Source organism: Ursus americanus, chromosome 12 (genome assembly GCF_024610735.1).
Source record: "Ursus americanus isolate L20-20 chromosome 12, mUrsAme1.1.p, whole genome shotgun sequence".
Classification (NCBI taxonomy): Eukaryota; Metazoa; Chordata; class Mammalia; order Carnivora; family Ursidae; genus Ursus; species Ursus americanus.
The window spans coordinates 70,140,137-70,153,075 of NC_142138.1; the positions used below are offsets into that span (position 1 = coordinate 70,140,137).

At 39.5% G+C, this 12,939-nt stretch overlaps 1 protein-coding gene across 7 annotated transcripts in view; it reads left to right on the forward strand.

Moving 5' to 3' along the window:
- The window catches only part of RPRD2 (regulation of nuclear pre-mRNA domain containing 2), an 89,957-nt gene that overhangs the window by 70,228 nt on the left and 6,790 nt on the right, over positions 1-12,939 (forward strand). For all 7 annotated transcript variants that reach the window (XM_045790628.2, XM_045790630.2, XM_045790629.2 and 4 more), the window contains 3 exons: positions 4,602-4,884; positions 6,644-6,904; positions 9,286-9,486. In XM_045790628.2, coding sequence (XP_045646584.2) covers positions 4,602-4,884; positions 6,644-6,904; positions 9,286-9,486 — 745 coding nt within the window. The remainder of the gene's footprint in view (positions 1-4,601; positions 4,885-6,643; positions 6,905-9,285; positions 9,487-12,939) is intronic.

A 12,939-nucleotide genomic window follows, 5' to 3' on the forward strand; every position in this document is an offset into this window, starting at 1 on the left:
AATTAATTCATACATTGACATACTATTATTAATTAATACTTAAACCTTATTCAGATTGACCAGTTTTTATAGCAGAAGATTCTTTCCACGGGGGCGCCTGGGTGGCACAGTGGTTAAGCGTTTGCCTTCGGCTCAGGGCGTGATCCTGGCGTTATGGGATCGAGCCCCACATCAGGCTCCTCCGCTATGAGCCTGCTTCTTCCTCTCCCACTCTCCTGCTTGTGTTCCCTCTCTCACTGGCTGTCTCTATCTCTGTTAAATAAATAAATAAAATCTTTAAAAAAAAAAAAAAAAGATTCTTTCCACGGTAACAGGTTGCATTTATTGCATTTCTCTTTATTTTCCTTTCATCTAAAACAATTCCTCGGTCTTTTCCTTGACTTTCATGTTCTAAATATGTTTGAAGATTATAAGTCAAAGTATTTTGTACAGTGTCCCCCAGTTTGGATTTATGTGATGTTTTTTATGATCAGATTTAGGTTGTGCATCTTTCGTAGGAATATCATAGAAGTGATTGTGTTCTTCTCTTTCCATTTTTTCAGTTATCACACAAGTTTGCTGTCTTCCACTACCTGTTTTATTCCTTTTGGTATCTTATTAATGTAGTATCTTCCAGGCTTGTCCATTCAGAAATTTGCACTTGGTAATTGCTATGGATTGAATTGTGTATCCCAAAAAGATGTTAAAGTCCCAATTCCTAGCACACATGAATGTGACCTTACCTGGAAATAGGGTCTTTGCAGATGTAATCAAGTTAAGCTGAGGTCATTAGGGTAAGCCTTAATGCAATATAACTCATGTCCTTATAAGAAGAAGGAAATTTGGATACAGACACACAGGGAGAATATCATGTGACAACCAAAGCAGATATTTTAGTTATGTGGCTACAAGCCAAGGAACACAAAGGGTTGATGGCTACCACCAGAAGCAAGGAAAAGGCAAAGAAGGATAGCCCTGTTGACTTGTGGCTACCAGAATTAGGAGATAATAAATTTCTGTTGTTTTAACCCTCCCAAGTTGTGGTACTTTATTACCACAACCCTAGGAAAGTAATAGAGTAATTAGTAAGTGTTTTGTGGGGAGGTATTTTGAAACTATGTAAATAACTTACTCATCATCAAACTTTCAATTTATTCATTTATTTAAATCAATACGGACTCAGAGTCTTACTTATTCTATGTTTTAATTAATTGCTACCAGTAATTATTGTGATGTTCAAATTGTCCCAGATTTGGCCAAGTGGGATCTCCTTTCAGTCTGCTTTCTGTGTTCTTTTACAAGTCCCCATCATTTTTGGAGCATTTTAGTACTTTTGGAACAAGGTGTTCCATCCCATCTTGCATTTTCCTGCCTGGCCCTCGAATCAGTCATTTTCCAAGGAGCCTGAGTTCCTTTTAGTGAAAAACCATTTAGAAACCATCTGAGTGGGGCACCTGGGTGGCTCAGTCAGTTAAGCGTCTGCCTTCAGCTCAGGTCATGATCTCAGGGCCCTGGGATCAAGCCCCACTTGGGCTCTTTGCTTAGTGGGGAGTCTGCTTCTCCCTCTGCCTCTTCCCCACTTGTGCTGTCTCTGATGCTCTCTCTCACAAAGAAATAAATAAAATATTTAAAGAAAAAAAAGAAATTATCTGAGTATTAGGTGTATTCATTGATGTTGGGATATCACAGCTACCAGACTACATCGGTGTACAGAACTAGGAAATAGATGTATGTATATACATACTTAACCTATATGTACACACACATTCACATCTATATTAATTTCTGTATCTGTCTGTATCTATTGAAAACCATGGGATCACGTTGTTCTCTACAGTCCTAATCCAGCACTACAGGATTCATTCTAGTTTTCTCCCTTTCCCTGTTGGTAATTGCTTTTTCTAACAGTGTAACACCGCATCCCCCTTATCTTCAATATAATCACTTACTTGGGCAATCCTGTGTGTAGGGACACCTGGGTGGCGTCTGCCTTCGGCTCAGGTCATGATCTCAGGGTCCTGGGATCAGGCCCTGCATTGGGCTCTCTGCTCAGTGGGGAGGCTGCTTCTCCCTCTCCCTCCAACCCTCCCCTATGCTCACGTGCTCGCTCTCTCTCTCTCTCTCTAATAAAATCTTAAAAATCCCTGTGAAGGGATTTTTCTCTATTTCCTTGAACATGTGAAACATAACTATTTGTTTTTGTCAGATAATTCCAATACTGGCTTCACTTGTTACAAGTCTGTTTGTAATGTCTTTTTCTTTTGGGTCATTTGGTCCTCTCTCTTGGCATGCTGGCTGATTTTATATTGAGCGCTAACATTTTGTATTAAAGTGTTCGTAGAGGGGCACCTGGGTGGCTCAGTTGTTAAGCGTCTGCCTTCGGCTCAGGGCGTGATCCCGGCGTTCTGGGATTGAGCCCCACGTCAGGCTCCTCCACTGGGAGCCTGCTTCTCCCTCTCCCACTCCCCCTCCTTGTGTTCCCTCTCTCACTGGCTGGCTGTCTCTCTGTCAAATAAATAAAATCTTTAAAAAATAAATAAATAAAGTGTTCATAGAGTCTCTGGATGATTTCTCTTCCTCCAGAGAGGATAAACCCTTTCCCTTGCTAGGCATGTGTTGTGAGAGCTGATCATGGTAATCAGATCTGAAACTGAACTGCTGAATTGCAGTGTGGGCATGACTTTGTCTTCTTCTGGTTCTTCCCAGCTTCTAGGACATAGTTTTCCCACTGAGTGGGGTGATCACTAGGGCCCCTGTTCCACTGCATTATTTGAACTCTAATCCTGGTCTCCTTAACACGTGAGACTGTTTAAATTACTCTTTTCAGAAGTTTTCTGCTTGGCTTCTTAATTCCCTCTCCTTCAGAATTCGGGAAATATCTTGAAGAGTTAACATATTGTTGAGCCATTTCTGTCCTTCCTCTTTCACCAGAATCTTGGCCTTTCAAGTGTCCGTAATTTTTATCTCTATAGACCAGCAAGACTGTTAAAAAGCTCTGCTTTTCCTTCACATTTAGTAGTGGCCCTCTACTTTGTCCTTTTACCTGAATTCTCAAATTCTTGCCTGGCTCCCCCAAATCAGCAAAACCCTGAGAAAAAAGGCAGCTTCAGAATGTCAGCTTAGCTTTCTTTCCTCATAGTTTCCCCCTGCTGTAGGATTTGCCACTTAAGTTTTGGTTGCCTCAGCACTCCACAGCACATTGAAACGTGTGCATGAGTGCGTGTGTGTGCCAGTATGTATGTGTATATATCTTGCTTTCCTAGTTGTTCTTGTGGGAGCATTGCTCTACTGCAAGCTACTCAAGTATATCCAGAAGTAAAAGCTCAACTCTAGTATATTCTTTCCTGTTCCATTCCTTTTTAAAAATAATGTTTCTTATTCGACCACCCAAAATGATTTCACAATCTGCTGGTCCAAGACTCTTAACCAAAAGCAAAAGACACACAGTTTTAAGGCATTGGCATTAAGATAATCAGATCAATAGGACTTAAGCCAAGTGGTGAAGGTTAATATCAACAGTGGCATGTCATATTGATTATGTGTACCCTTGATATGACATGATGACAATAGTGCTTTACCTCTATGGTCTTACTCCCAAAAACCTATAACCCCAGTCTAATCATGAGGAAAACATCAGGCAAATCTCAAATTTCAGGGACAGTCTATAAAATACCTGACCAGTACCATCAAGGTCATCAAAAACAAGGAAGATCTAACAAGCTCACAAACAAGAGGGGACTAAGAAGACATGACTATTAAATGTACTGTGGTTTCCAACATAGGATCCTGGAATAGAAGAAGGACATTAGATAAAAACTGAGGAAATCTGCCTAAAGTATGTGGACTTTAGTTAATAATAATTATCAAAATTGGTTCATTAATAGTGACAGATGTATCATACTAAGATTAGAGGTTAATAAAAGGAATAATTGGGAACTCTCCGTATAATCTTCACAGTGATTTTTATACCTAAAATATTCTAAAATCAAAAATCTATTTCTTAAAAAAATCCATACTGTTTCACTTCCTAGGCTGTACTTTATTTATGGATTTGGTTTTTGTCTGTCTTCTGAGTCATTGCCATATCTCCAATACCTAGAAGATTGGCCAGCACGTTTAGGCCCTCAATAAATATTGGGTTGTTTAGATTGGTAGAGGAGAGAGAAGGAGAATTAAGTTCAGATAACCTCTAAGTTTCTAACTTGGGCAACTGCATGGATGGTAATACTCATTTAGGAAGTACAAAAAGCAGAGACTGGAAACTATTCCATGCTTGACAGATGATTTGTTTTGTTTTGTTTTGTACCAGGGATATAGTTAAGAATAACGAGGGAGGGACGCCTGGGTGGCACAGCGGTTAAGTGTCTGCCTTCGGCTCAGGGCGTGATCCCGGCATTCTGGGATCGAGCCCCACGTCAGGCTCTTCCGCTGTGAGCCTGCTTCTTCCTCTCCCACTCCCCCTGCTTGTGTTCCCTCTCTCGCTGGCTGTCTCTCTCTGTCGAATAAATAAATAAAATCTTTAAAAAAAAAAAAAAAAGAATAACGAGGGAATCTGGTCAAAGTCAAAATGGTAGCATCTTGGTCCTTTTCTCAGAGGAATAACTCTTCTTTTTCCCTTTTAGGCATATAAAACCTTCGCTAATCGAGTGAACAATTTAAAGAAAAAGCTGGATCAATTGAAGTCAACCCTTCCTGATCCTGAAGAATCACCAGTCCCTTCCCCAAGCATGGATGCTCCTTCTCCAACTGGTTCTGAGTCTCCTTTTCAGGGAATGGGAGGTGAGGAATCCCAATCACCAGCCATGGAGAGTGAGAAATCTGCCACACCTGAGCCTGTGACAGATAATCGTGATGTAGAAGACATGGAACTTTCAGATGTGGAAGATGATGGGTCAAAAATCATTGGTATGTCCTTATGCGATTAATAGGCAACTTGTTCCTTATCTATTTTGCTTTCCTACCAATCAATCTATCACAGGCTCGTACTAAAAGATAGTTCAATCCTTATAAGATTAGAACAGCAAGGTATCATTATCCTGGTTCAGGATTTGGTATACCACACAAGCTAAGAATCATTGCTCAAGATCTGGTCCATTCAATATGGTAGCCACTAGCTACATGTGACTCTTGAGTGTTTGAAATGCGACTTGTCCAACTTGAGATTTGCTCTAATTAAAAAATGCACAGTGGATTCTAGAAACTTAGTACCCCAAACAAGTGTAAATATCTCAATTGTTTTTGTATTTCTAATGTATTGAAATGAAAATATTTGGGAGATACTGAGATAAAATACGTAATTTTACCCATTTCTACTTTTTTTTTTTTTTTTTAAAGATTTTATTTATTTATTCAACAGAGATAGAGACAGCCAGCGAGAGAGGGAACACAAGCAGGGGGAGTGGGAGAGGAAGAAGTAGGCTCATAGCGGAGGAGCCCGATGTGGGGCCCGATCCCACAACGCTGGGATCACACCCTGAGCCGAAGGCAGATGCTCAACTGCTGTGCCACCCAGGCGCCCCCATTTCTACTTTTTTTTAATGTGGCCGCTAGAAAATTTAAATTTGTGTGTGTGGCTTGAGTTACATTTCTGTTGAACAGCACTGTTCTAGAGGGAGGGGCACTTATACTGGAATTCCTTATCCTCTGTCAGTCTTGACCTTCAAGATTCCAAAGCCATAGTTTGCTAACTATGCTTTCAAAATTAACCTGGGGGCACCTGGCTGGCTCAGTGGTTAGAGCATGTCGCTCTCGATCTCAGGGTCGGGAGTTTGTGCCTTATACTGGGTGTAGAGATTACATACATACATATACACATACACAGACAAACAAATAAAATTAACCTGGATCAGTGCATTGTTTCTGTGACACCCCCAGCTTTTATAATTATTCTTCTTAGGCAGTTGGACTTCTGTTGAATTTAATACATTCTCCATATAGTGCGTAGCCTTTAAAGTATTAAAAGGAGTTTATTGCAGTTTCAAGTTAGTGCCTATAATTGTATCCCCCAGTTAGGCCAATTTCAGGAAGTCAAAAGAAAATACAAGAAAGTATGTACAGAGTTTCAATGTCTTAGAAAGCTTTCACAGAAATGGAAAAGAAAGGACAGGATAATTTATGACAATAAATATCACTACTAAAAGAACATAAATATGTACCAAATAATAACATGATCCCAGAAATGTACAAATTTAATACACAAATGCTGGGGCGCCTGGGTGGCACAGCGGTTAAGCATCTGCCTTCGGCTCAGGGCGTGATCCCGGCGTTGTGGGATCGAGCCCCGCATCAGGCTCCACCGCTGTGAGCCTGCTTCTTCCTCTCCCACTCCCCCTGCTTGTGTTCCCTCTCTCGCTGGCTGTCTCTATCTCTGTCGAATAAATAAATAAAATCTTTAAAAAAAATAATAATACACAAATGCTAAGAAAATGCAAAAGAAATCTTTGAAAAGATAAAAAATGAATGTGGGAAATTTATTTTAAGCAGGTATTAAAGGTGAGAAGGAGCATAAAAGAGTATGACTTACTTAAAAATCATGTAGTGAATGATTTTTCTCTAAAGCGTAGTGCTTTATGCCCCCAAATCAGGAAATATTAGGACATGTTTCATACTGGAAGCAGAGTGTGGGGAAAGCAGTAATGTAATATTGCCTCTTTTCTTTAAACAGTGGAGGACAGGAAGGAAAAACCTGTGGAGAAGTCAGCTGTATCTACTTCTATATCTGCAAAGCCAACAGAAAGTATCTCAAAGGCCTCTTCATGTACCCCAGTGCCTGTTACCATGACAGCAACCCCACCTCTTCCGAAGCCTGTGAATACTTCTCTCCTGTCCCCTTCTCCAGCGTTGGCTTTGCCAAACCTGGCTAATGTGGATCTGGCAAAGATCAGTTCTATCCTTAGCAGCCTAACATCAGTCATGAAAAATACTGGTAAGTAAGCCCCATAAAGAGAATAAAAAGTTTATTTTCATCTTTCTAATTGAACCATCAGTCTGTTTTTTTGTTGCTTTTTTTCCCCTAAAATTAAAGGTAGTTTTTTAAATCAAAAAATAAAACCAATACATGGTCATTGTAGAAAAATTAGAGAATAAGAGAATAAAATAAATATTTGCAGTCCTCCTACCCCCCCAAAGGACACCACTTGTGTCTAACCTTACGTGTGTGTGTGTGTGTATTTGAGAGAGAGAGAATGATTTGGTAGATTAAATATTTATAATAATTTTTCTTTCAATAATTGAAGTATATTGTATATGAATTTATTTATCTAAGCCTTTATTACTGGGCATCTGGTATGTTTCCAGTCACTATTATAAAGAATAATGAACAACCTTGATGTTAAACTTTATACACAACCCTTCCTAAATGATTGAGTATATAAGGGCTTTTTTTTTACCTTCTTGGAAATTTTAATGAAAATCTACAAAAGTAGAGCACCTCCATGTACTCATCACTCCTCTTCAGCAGTAGAAACACATGGCCAGTCTCATTTCTGCTGTGCCTTACCCAATCTTGATTGTTTTGAAGAAAATCCCAACTATTTCTTTATAAAAACTTAAATATACTTTTCTAAAAGATGAAGACCAAAAAAATCAACATGTAGGTTTTTAGTCTTTTCATGCTAAAACTAAAACGATGACCAAAAATGTACTACCGTATGTGGCAAGCACATAAAAGTCTCCATTGTTCCTCAGCCTCTACAACACTTTTTCTAATTTTAATACCTTGTCAAATTCAGTCTTAAAAAGTCATTTGTTTGGGGACACCTGGCTGGCCCAGTCAGTAGAGCATGCAACTCTTTTTTTTTAAACATGTAGTCTCTGCACCCAACATGGGCCTCCAACCCACAACCCTGAGGTCAAGAGTTCCATGCTCCACTGACTCAGCCAGTCAGGTGCCCCAATCAGGCAACTTTTTTTTTTTTTTTTTTAAGATTTTACTATTTATTTGAGGGAGAGAGAGAGTGAAAGAGAGAACACATGAGCAGGGGCAGAGGGAGAGGGAGAAGCAGACTCCCCACTGAGCAGGGAACCTGATGCAGGACCCCAGGACTCCAGGATCATGACCCAAGCCGAAGGCAGGTGCTCAATGGACTGAGCCACCCAGGCGCCCCTTTTTTTTAAGACTTTATTGTTTATTTGTCAGAGAGAGCACGAATGGGGAGTGGCAGGCAGAGGAAGAAGCAGGTTCCGCACTGGGCAGGGATTCTGATGCAGGACATTATCCCAGGACCCTGGGATCTTGACCTGAGCTGAAGGCAGACGCTTAACCAACTGAGCCACCCAGGCATCCCAGGGTGCAATTCTTGATCTCAGGGTTGTGAGTTCAAGCCCCATGTTGGGTGTAGAGATTACTTTAAAAAAAAAAAAAAAAAAGTCAGGCGCCTGGGTGGCTCAGTCGGTTGAGCATCCGACTCTTGATTTTGGATCAGGCCATGATCTCAGGGTTGTGAGATCAAGCCCCTTGTCGGGCTTCCCGCTGGGCGTGGAGCCTGCTTAAAATTCTCTCTCCCCACCTCCCTCTGTCCCTTTTGCCCCCCAACTCTCTCTCTCAAAAAAAAAAAAAAAAAAAAAAGTCATTTGTTCTAATTTACATCTGTTTGATTAAGATATGGTAAAAACTTCATTTGTTTATCATTTAGTTTTCCTTGTGAAATACCTGTTCATATTTTTGGTCACTCAAAAATTATTTCCTCTTCTTTTTATATACCTTTTTTTTCTATATTAAAAATTAACCCAATGTTTTAAAATATAAAGATGTAGGGGCGCCTGGCTGTCTCAGTCCCTGGAGGGTGCTTGATCTCGGGGTCGTGAGTTTGAGCCCCATGTTGGGTATGAAGCCTACTTTAAAAAAAAATTTAAATGTAAACATGCAAAGGAAGTTACTTATACAGTCTCATTTTTAAGGCCATTTCAAAAGCAAATAACTTATTAATCACATAGAATTATGTAGTGGCCGAGTTATACATTTGTAATGGCTCTGATCATAATCAGCCATTAATACTTATTGAGCCCCTCTAGGACTCTGAGGTGTAGGTTTCATTTGGTAGAGAAAAAAGAAATAGGGTCCCTAAATCTCTACCGGCTCTTAAAACTAACAAATACATATGAAAAAACTTAATACTTGTTTACTTTTTAGGGGTGTTCCAAGTCGACAGGAGCAGATTTTAATCTAATTTTCAATTTTTCTTTGTACAAGTCATGAAATGCCTTATTTATGGATCTGTCACAGAAGCATTCCTGTTTGAGTGGAAAAGTATGAATTTAATGGTCATTTTGAATCGCATTTTCTTGAGTTAATCTTTCTGCCACCAGGGGTCAGTCCTGCATCAAGACCTTCTCCAGGAACTCCTACAAGTCCCAGCAACCTCAGCAGTGGCCTAAAAACACCTGCACCTGCCCCGACAACATCTCACAATCCTCTGGCAAATATCCTCTCGAAGGTGGAGATCACCCCAGAGAGCATTCTCTCTGCTCTTTCTAAAACCCAGACGCAGTCAGCCCCAGCACTGCAAGGTAAACCGACACATGCCAGAGGGATCTGAATTGTGAGTGTTTGCCTCTGGCTTAATCCTGGATTCCATTTCTGAGGAATCCAAAGTCATGGAATGTATAGTACAGTTTATCATCTTCTTTATATGTATCATCTACAAGCTGGTATTGATAGAATTGCGAAATGTCAAAGCTGAAAGAGACTTAATACCGTCTAGTCTAATCCCCTCCTTTTCAGGTGAGATTAAGGCTAGTGAGGTGATGTGATCTGCTTAAGGTCACGCTTTTATCTATTCAGTGATGAAATAAGACTAAAAGCCAGTTTTTTTGACTGGAGTCCAGTGGTCTTTCACCTACACAATGACCCCCAGCCCCTGGGGGCTGCATTTATTCCAGCTCTTAACAGTATATATTGAGGTTTACATTTTTAGTGTTAACCAAAGCTAAAGACAGTAAGAAAGGTCAGTCTACTATCAAAAATCTTATGAGATGGGGCGCCTGGGTAGTGCAATCTGTTAAGCGTCCAACTCTTGGTTTCAGCTCAGGTCGTGATCTCAGGGCTGTGAGATCAAGCCCCACATCGAACTCTGCACTTAGCACAGAGTCTGCTTAAGACTCTCTCTCCCTCTGCCCCCTCCCCTTTTCTCTCTTTCTTTCTCAAATAAATATATCTTTAAAAAAAAAATCTTCTGAGGGTGCCTGGGTGGCTCAGTCAGTTAAGCATCTGCCTTTGGCTCAGGTTGTGATCCCAGGGTCCTGGGATCAAGTTCCGCATTAGGCTTCCTGCTCAGTGGGGAGTCTGCTTCTCCCTCTCCCTCTGCCTGCTGCTCCCCCTGCTCGTGCTCTCTCTCTCTCTCTCTTCCTCTCTTTCTGTCAGTCTCTCTCAAATAAATAAAATCTTTAAAAAAAAATCTTTATGAGACATGATTTTCTTTTTTTATGTCCTAATATTTTATAGAGGCCTCTATTTATAGGTATACCACATATTTTTTGTGTTCGCCTACCTATAATCTCTACCTTATTTGAACGTATCTATTCAGCTTTGCTAATTATCTGTTCGGTGTCTAAAACTGTCTGCTTCTAACATTTTTTCATAAAGCTTACCTGCTCTCTCTTCTCAGACCCTCCAGATACCAACACAATCTTTATTTAGCACCTAAGTATAATTATGCAATGAATTACGAAGGCTAGAGCAGTATCTTCAATATAGCAGTTTAACTCTCTATAGAGGTTCTCAGCCGGGAGCTTCAAGGGGACATTTGGCAATGTCTGAACACGTTTTTGTTTGTCCCAACTGGGGTGGGGGTTCAAGTGCTACTGCATCTAGTGGGTAGAAGCCAGAGCTGTGAAACATCCTACAGTACAGAGGACAGCTGCCACAACAAAGAATAGTCCAGGCCAGAATGTCAGTGTGCTAAGGTTGAGAAGCCCTGCTTTATATGAATAGAGAGCAGAACAGGTATCTATTAATTTTCTTATTTCCTAAACTATTCTGTAAATGGATTAGCCAAGGACTGGATTATAGTGAACTTTGCCTTTAGATAAGATATAGGAGAGTTTTGTTACACAGAATTAAATGCTATTAAATAGTAATCCACAGCTACCATATGTTGGCACCAGCAATAAAGGATTCATGATATACTACAGCACATCTAATAGTATGAATTTTAGAGATAATTAGCTTGAGGGATCAGCATCGTTATGATTTTTCCTTTCTAGGCCCTCTAATGTCACCATCCTACAGTTACGGTAAAAGTGTTGAACTCACTTGTTTTTATTGGCCTCTTAGATAGGTATAATAATATTTACAGCTTTTCCTTTCAGTAGATTACTGTACCAGTGTCTTGTGGACTTTCTTGTCAGGCAGAATTTGAGCAGAACTAAGTGTGTTCTGACAATGTTTTTCTGAAAACCCCAAAAAACCACCTTTGTAGAGTAACAGGGTAGTTCATCACTTTTCATTTCCTTGTGGGAAATAGAATTCTTGACTTGTAAAAGACTGTAGAAGGAATCTCTTAGAATCTCTGATTGTGTCACCCACAACTATTAGTGACAGGTTTTCAGTACAAAAGAACGACTTCAGTGGGCAAAAGGGCGATAGAGTATAACCTGTGAAGATTGAAGAAAAGTAATATTTGGTGGTTTAGTGGGAAGAGACCATCTCACCTATTACCAGAAATCTGAGTAGTGTCTATCTTAACAAGATTTTATCCCACAATGTCTGAAAGATACGCTGAAGTATCTTTTAAAAATCATATGACATCATATATCACATTCTACTGCTTGAGGACTTCTTGTTTTGGTATAACGTGGCTACTAAGAATTAAACTGTTAGTGTGGGTAAGTTACATAGCCAGAGAACTTTTTGGAAATGAAACGAGTATATTTTTCAGGAGAATAATTGAAATAAAAGATATTTCAATTATTCAGTGAACAGTGGGTAACAAAAATCATGCACTTATTTTATAGAAGTAGTTGGCAGTTAAAAATGTTCCAAGGATGGAGTGATCTCAGAATTCTTTAGAGCTTAAATCTCTTAGTAAATATTGGATTAAAATTGAAATTTTGAAGAAACATTAAAGTATCCTCTGAAATAATGTTTTCTTTCCCCATATCATTATGAAAGAACAGGTTTAGTGTATGACTAAAAGCTATAAACTTGGGTGAAGTATGCACAAAAAGTTTTCATTTATAACCAGAAATTGGTTAAATTTTCTAAAAGATGATTGAATTTATAGAACTTCCTATTTATCTCTTGGTCAAGTATTTTTCTAAAAAATTTTCTGCAGGAGCAGTTTGCTTTGGTGGACTTCAGCCTTTACCCCAAAGAATTCTTTCTCAGAGCTTCTGAGGTTTTGTCTATCAGTGAGTAGGTTTGAATCTCATCAGTGTCAGCCTGGGTAGATGAATAATTCTTGGATTTTCCAAGCTATAAGGTGGTCTAGCTTTGTAATTCTTTGTGGTGTGTGTTTGTATGTTTCCTACTGCTACGTTTTACAACCAAAAATGATAACTAAAAGCATTGTTTCCCCAAAGCCTAGCAAGAGACGTTTGAAAAAAGTGACCCTGTTGAAATAAATTTCAGTGATGTGCATACACTCTCTCTCCTGAGAATAGCAGTGTACGTTAACTTACTAGAAACAATTGTGGAGGCTGGAAAGGAAGGGTTGGACAGAATATCTATTTGCGTTTAGAGAAACAGTTCCACAGATCAAACGTTAAGAAATACTGGCTCAAAGTGTTATTTTAAGGATAATTTTGCCTCCTTTCTTTTCCTGCTTTGTCTTGTTTAAACTATGAATGATTCTGACACTAAAATCTTGCCTTTCCTGTTGCCTTTTATTATGCCATGTTGGACATGTTTGATGACTGTACTAGAAACATTTCAGTAATTTGCTCTCTTTATACTGAGAAATAGGTCCAATATTTTCTATGACATTTAGCCATTGCTTGTTTGGTCTGAGTTCCCTTTGGCCT